The 7,690-nt window shown below is 43.9% G+C and overlaps 1 protein-coding gene across 1 annotated transcript; it reads right to left on the bottom strand.

The window, feature by feature from the left end:
• Nucleotides 1-2,965: 2,965 nt before the first annotated feature.
• On the bottom strand, nt 2,966-3,916 carry LOC122929258 (olfactory receptor 488-like). Its single transcript, XM_044282774.1, has one exon. The coding sequence runs from the start codon at nt 3,914-3,916 to the stop codon at nt 2,966-2,968; it is 951 nt and encodes a 316-aa protein (XP_044138709.1).
• Between the last annotated feature and the right edge of the window lie 3,774 nt (nt 3,917-7,690).

Raw genomic sequence — 7,690 nt, 5'->3', positions numbered from 1 at the left:
ACACACCATATAAACATTCACAGTGCAGGTGGAAAAAGTAGGCCAACCTAAAAATATGTGGTTTAGGAAACACTTAAAACTGTGGTTTTCAGAAAATGTACCTAATTACTTGGGGTAATGCATGCCAGAGAAATGGAGCAGCTCAAGAGAAGTCCTGAATATGGGAGTGAGGTGTTCAGATTATGGAGGATGTTAGGTAAAAATCACTGGCAGAACAGAGACACCGATGACTGGCAGATGATGGAGGCTTAGGTGTAGTTGTTGTTGAGCATTGCATTCAGGATAGATGGATGAGAACTAAATTCAGTGAGGAAATGACCAATTAGCAATTGGTTACAGTAATCGAGACGAGATGTATAAGCGCAACAAAAATATTTTTTTGCTGTTTTCCCAGTAAGAAAAGGTCGGTTCTGGAAATGTTTCTAAGGTGCAATGACATGAGTGGGCAAGTGATTGACAATAAGGGTTGATAAGGGGTAATAAGATTAGCATTAAAGGGAACCTGAGACCATGAAAATGCTAAGTAATGTGCCTTCAGCTAATATTAGGTTCAATGTGCCAGGTTCCCTTTAAGCATAACTACAAGACAGCGGGATTGTCTACCTAAATGTTCTGGTAGTGTCACACAGTGAGACGGAAATATCAGGTTTAGTTAGGTCTGTAGTTCATGGACATTCAAAAAGTTCAGTGAATATAGTAAGGCTCCTTTCACACGAGCAAGTATTCCGCGCGGGTGCAATGCGTGATGCGAGCTGAATCCGGACCCGTTCATTTCAATGGTCTGTGTATATGATCGTTGTTTTTCATGCATCACTTGTGCGTTGCGTTAAAATTGCAGCATGTTCTATATTCTGCGATTTTCACGCAACGATGGCCCCATAGAAGTGAATGGAGCTGCGTGAAAATCGCATCCGCAAGCAAGTGCGGGTGCGATGCGTTTTTCACTGATGGTTGCTAAGAGATGTTGTTTGTAAACATTCTGTTTTTTATCACGCTTGCAAAACGCATTTTACCTGTGCGGAAAAAAAAATTAACCACTGAACGCAATCGCACACAAAACTGACTGCAATTGCTTGCGAAATGGTGCGAGTTTTCCAAATTGACCAATTTGACTTTGGGCCAAACCCTAAGGACGTTATTTCGGCACGTCCTTGGTTTTCACCCTTTAACCCTATATAGGGATCTGGTCTTCACTGCAGGAGGGTGACCTGACCACTAGCTCCAAGTATGTTCCCGGTAGACTTAGCAGCTGACCTGCAAGGAAACGAAAACACTGGGGCAAGGCACCAGCAATCCAGTCATACGATAGAACACGTTATTCAGACACAAGACCAGGACACAGGAACACAGACATAGCCAGCAAACCGTGCAAATAAGGATACATGGAGCATGGTGAACATAGAGAGATCAGAACATAATCAGAGAAATACAAGCATACCTGGAACCGATGCAGAACAGGGAGAATGGCATTTACAGACAGATATCCAAACTTACCTGAAACCCATGCGGAACCGGAAGCATTGCGTTCACAGACAAGAAATGAAGACATAGCAATGTAGAAACACTATAGCCTGTCACCCATGTGTACCAGGGAGCATGGCGTTCTCAGACAGACAAACATACAGTGGCATAACTAGAATTCTTTGAGCTCCATGGCAAACTTTGGATTGCACCCCCCCCCCCCATAATATGTTTGAATGCATTGTAGTACTCTTCGCTGATTGCTACACTTGCCTGCAGCGTCTTCACCATGTGTGGGCTCCCTGATCCCTACAAATTAAATTATGTCCCCAATTTAAAAAATATAAATGACCTGTTTTAATGTCCCTTAATCACCCCTGAATGTGCACCAGCTATAAAAGCACCCCCACCATCAACATTACTATTGATAACAGAACTAATTAACATCAAGGTCAGACTTAACTCTAACTATCTCCCAGAGTCCCAGCTCCCCCGAGCAGGGATACCGTGGCTGCCTGTAAGTGCAGGACACCCGTCCCACCTCCCCTGGGCCCCACAAGCGCTAGATGCCACTGTGGCATAGACAGACACAGAGCTGGACTACAATGCAGTGTCTGTATACCAAGGAGCTGAGGCATTGCTAGGGACTCAAAAGATCCGGCGCCCAACCACCAATGCATATGTGCCATATTCTCGAAGTATCCATCCTGCCTCTCTCACCCACACATACCCTAGCACTAAATATATTTTACTTGCTAAATTATCAAACACACAGGAGAATACAGCACCACATATCTATTATATCCAGTGCCTCAACGCCCCTGCAAACATACCTGGAACCCATGCATAACCGGATATGAACCGGACAGGACATGAACACATAGCAACTTAGAAGCATGGCTACGTGGCCTGGAACCCATGTGGATTAGAGTACAGAGAGTCTGGAGTTTACAGACAGACATGCAAACATGCTGGAACCCATGTGGAACCGGGGTACAGGGAGCATGGCGTACAGGGAGCAGGGAGCATTGCTCAATAACCAGGCTGACCACACAAGTCACAGTAGAGTACCAAAGACACTGGTCAGAGGAGCACGCAGCCTGGATACAGACTGAACTCCCAGGCATATTGCACACAGGTTTAAATAGCAGGGTGATCAAGGCACCTGACCACCTAATATTCAAACATGTTCAGAGAAGCATTAACCCTAAGTAGACAGAGAGAGCACACAATTCACAGGGCACAGTTCACATACAATAAAAGGCTGCAGCACCACCACCTAAGCAACCGGCATACATGTGAACGTCAGCCCCTGGCATATGCTGCCAGCCTACATGGCAGAGAGTGTCACAGTGAACCCCACTATATACAGACACAAAGAACAGAATATTCACAGGACAAAATTCATACACAATAGAAGGACACAGCCAACACACACCAACGAAACAACCAGCATACACGGGAACGTCAACTGCTGCCAGGTCAGAGAAGCCAAGATGATGATTCAAAAAAGTATTTCTTGCATGGCTTTCATAAAGTCCTTATTTCTTAAACTGTATATTATGGGGTTTATGAAAGGAGTGAACACAGTATATAGCAGTGATAGGACTTTACTGATGGTCGATGACTGTCCTTTTGCTGGGACAAGATAAACACAGAACATTGTCCAGTAAAATATGGAGACCACAATGAGGTGGGAGCTACAGGTGGAGAAGGCTTTCTGTCTACTGATATTAGATGACATCCTTAAGATGGTGGAAATAATATTAACATATGACACTATTATTATTGTGATAGGGATAACAAGTATTGGAGCACCTACCATTAAGACTACTATCCCAACCAGGTCAGTACCTGAACAGGCAATTTCTAGCAATGGAACCAGATCACAAAAGAAATGGTCAATTGTATTTTTTCCACAAAACCTTAGCATTAATAATGATGATGTTATAATAACTTCTATGAAAAAGACTGCCAGCCAATAGGAAACAACTAATTTCACACAATATTCATTAGTCATGATGGAGGAGTAACGGAGGGGATTACAGATGGCCAGATATCTGTCATAAGACATCACAGCGAGAAGAAAACACTCTAATCCTTCTGCAACACTGAACCAAGAAAACTGAGTAATGCAACCAACAAAACTGATGGTTCCTCCATTATTCAGTAGGATGTGGAGCATGTTGGGGACAATATCTGTGGTCAATAAAATGTCACTGATGGACAGTTGTGAGATGAAGAAGTACATTGGAGTGTGGAGTTTCTTGCTGGTGGACACCAAGGTGATGATCAGGAGATTCCCACATATTGTCCCGTGGTAAACCAACAGGAGAAGACAGAAGAGGAAAATTCTTAAATGTTGACTGACTTGAAAGCCCAAAAGGCAAAATTCTGTGACCATAGTGTGATTGTTCTCCTGTATAGAAAACTGAGCAGACACCAAATACAACATTATTATTATTATTATTATTATTATTATTATTATAATCATCACCATCGTCATCATTGCCATTAGAGATGAGTGAATTGAATTGATTAGAATAATTTTCAAAAATTTGTCCACCAAATGAAGCAAAAGTTTTTACAAGTCAATTTGTACGATTTGCTGATAATGACATCCTCCATTTTATTAGAGTACAGTAGAAAGCACAAGAGGGCAGGGAAGATGAAGATGGAGTATCACAGAGCCCCAGCTGGGGCGCTGATATACACATATGTAATAGGCACTATGATCACAAACAAGGAAATTATGTTATTCTGAGGATGTAGCACAGGAGGAGGAGGAGGAAGAGGGATCATTTCATAGGGTTTCTGGCCAATCATTCCCAAGTGGCTCTGAGGGTGGGTTCCTGCACCCACAAATGCCAGGTACATAATTGTCCAGCCAGTGCACAGTTCTGGAGGATGACAAGGTGGAGGATGAGGAGGAGGAGATGGAGGAGGAGGAACCATGTTCACAGCAGGGTGGCACCCAGACCAGCTCATGGCCATCACTGGTGCGTGGGTGGGGGGATACAGAGGACACAGACGATACACCTCCTACAGAGGACAGCTTTTTGTTGCCTCTGGGCAGCCTGGCACAAATGAGCGATTACATGCTGCAGTGTCTCTGCAACAACCGCCAAGTTGCCCACACAATCCACGCTGCTGGATCCCCGTTACAAGGACAACGTACCGTCCTTAATTCAGTCCTTGGAGCGTGATCATAAGATGCGCAAGTACAAGCGCACGCTGGTAGACGCTTTGCTGGTGGCATTCCCACCTGACAGCGGGGGCACAGTGGAAGCACAAGGTGAAAGCAGAGGATGAGAGAGAGGTGGCCAACGCAGCTGGGACACCGCCAGCACCTCAGAAGGCAGGGTTAGCATGGCCGAAATGTGGAAAAGCTTTGTCAGCACGCCACAACAACCAGCACCACCAGCTGATATGGAACGTCTTAGCAGGAGGCAGCATTTCAGCAACATGGTTAAGCAGTATGTGTGCACACCCCTACACGTACTAAATGACGGGTCTACCCCCTTCAACTTCTGGGTCTCCAAATTGGGCACATGGTCTGAGCTTGCCCTTTAAGCCTTGGAGGTGCTGGCCTGCCCTGCAGCCAGTGTATTGTCTGAACGAGTGTTTAGCACGGCAGGGGGCGTCATCACAGACAAGCACAGCCGCCTGTCCACAGCCAATGTGGACAAGCGCACGTTCATTAAAATGAACCTGGCATGGATCCCACAGGACTTGTCCATACCTTGTGCAGAATAGACATGTATACCGGCCTTAACCAGCCATTGTTATACTACAGCACAATTGCTCATTGTTGTATTTTTGATATTTCCCACTCTTTTGTGGTGTACCCTAATTAAAAAGAAAAATTCAAACCAAAAACCAGTGTTGGCTACCTCGTCCTCCTCGACCGCCGCTTCCACCTACACCGCTCCGTCCACCTCCTCAAACTCCTACTCCATATGGACCTCCACCTCATAAATCAAGTTTTTTTATTTTTTATTTGTACGTATTTTATTTTATGTCATTTCACAAATTTGTCTGTTTAATTTTTGGGTTAAATTCACCAATTTTTGGTTGTGATATACCACTGCTATACCTAGTAGACAGGTAAAAAAATTCACTAATTTGTCTGTTACATTTTCGGGTGAAATTAACCAATTTTTGGCTGTGATATACCCCTGCTCTACCTAGTTGACAGCTTAATAAATTTCACTAATTTTTCTTTTACATTTTCAGGTGACATTCAACAATTTTTGGCTCTACCTAGTAGACAGGTTAATAATTTTTCAAAATTTTTCTGTTACATTCTTGGGTGACATTTTACATTTTTTGCCATGAATAAACCCCTACTCTGCATAGGTGACAGGGACTTAAATTTCTAAAATTCATCTTTAATTGGCCCTTTCCTTCGATCCTTCTGCTTTAATAATTTGTCCCACATTTCTACTTCATTCCATTGCAGCCATTGTTCTCCCTTGGATGTGGTCTATCTTTCTCACGCTCCCTCTGCGGCATGGAACCCTGATTCGCCGATAACCATGATCAACATGGTAGGCTCAGAAAAGAACATTGAAAGTTGATAGAGAAGATACCCAAATGGATTGTGGAAGTCACAGGAAGGTGCGATCAGGCAGAAGTTATCTAGAGTCAACATAGCGGCACCAGGGCTTCTCCTGTCTAACGTTTCTTAATCCAAAATACCCCAGTGACATTCCCTATAATTTTTTGTTAATCATTCCAATAACAGGGCATCTTAAGAGTCCTGTATTGTTATTTATCGTCTCTACCTCCCCGAGTCGGGAGTGGGTAATTGCCGCGTGCCCCCTCCTTAACTTGGAAGCTTATGATTCAATACTTTGTCCCACATTTCCGCTCAATTACATTTCATTTCATCCATTGACCTCCCTTGGATGTGGTATCCATTTCTAAAGCTCGCTCTCCGGCCTGGAACCCTGATTTCCCACCACCCGTAATCACCATGGTAGGCGCAGAAAAGAACATTGAAAGTTGATAGAGAAGATATCCAATTGGATTGTGGAAATCACGGGGACGTGTGACATGGTGGAGCAGTAAGTGTGCACACGCCTACACGAACTGGCTGACAGGGGTCAGCCCATGCAACTTCTGGGTCTCCAAATTGGGCACATGGCCTGAGCTTGCTTTTTACCCCTTGGAGGTGCTGGCCTGCCCTACAGCCAGTGTATTGTCTGAACGTGTGTTTAGCACGACTGGAGGGCGTTATCACAGGTAATACAGTCAGGTCCATAAATATTAAGACATCAACACAATTCTAGCATTTTGGGCTCTAGACACCAACACAATGGATTTGAAATGAAACAAACAAGATGTGCTTTAACTGCAGACTGTCAGCTTTAATTTGAGGGTATTTACATCCAAATAAGGTGAAACGTGTAGGAATTACAACAGTTTGCATATGTGCCTCCCACTTGTTAAGGAACCAAAATTAATGGGACAATTGGCTTCTCAGCTGTTCAATGGTCAGGTGTGTGTTATTCCCTCATTATCCCAATTACAATGAGCAGATAAAATATCCAGAGTTCATTTCAAGTGTGCTATTTGCATTTAGAATCTGTTGCTGTCAACTCTCAAGATGAGATCCATAGAGCTGTCACTATCAGTGAAGCAAGCCATCATTTGGCTGAAAAAGCAAAACAAACATATCAGAGAGATAGCAAAAACTAGGCGTGACCAAAACAACTGTTTGGAACATCCTTAAAAAGAAGGAACGCACTGGTGAGCTCAGCAACACCAAAAGACCCGAAAGACCACGGAAAACAACTGTGGTGGATGACCGAAGAATTATTTCCCTGGTGAAGAAAACACCCTTCACAACAGTTGGCCAGATCAAGAAGACTCTCCAGGAGGTAGGTGTATGTGTGTCAAAGTCAACAACCAAGAGAAGACTTCACCAGAGTGAATACAGAGGTTTCACCACAAGATGTAAACCATTGGTGAGCCTCAAAAACAGGAAGGCCAGATTAGAGTTTGCCAAATGACATCTAAATAAGCCTTCACAGTTCTGGAACAACATCCTATGGACAGATGAGACCAAGATCAACTTGTACCAGAGTGATGGGAAGAGAAGAGTATGGAGAAGGAAAGGAACTGCTCATGATCCTAAGCATACCACCTCATCAGTGAAGCATGGTGGTGGTAGTGTCATGGTGTGGTCATGCATGGCTGCCAATGGAACTGGTTCTCTTGTATT

Source organism: Bufo gargarizans, chromosome 2 (genome assembly GCF_014858855.1).
Source record: "Bufo gargarizans isolate SCDJY-AF-19 chromosome 2, ASM1485885v1, whole genome shotgun sequence".
Classification (NCBI taxonomy): domain Eukaryota; kingdom Metazoa; phylum Chordata; class Amphibia; order Anura; family Bufonidae; genus Bufo; species Bufo gargarizans.
Note: the sequence above shows the minus strand (reverse complement) of the source record. Positions and strands in the feature narration are given on the sequence as shown.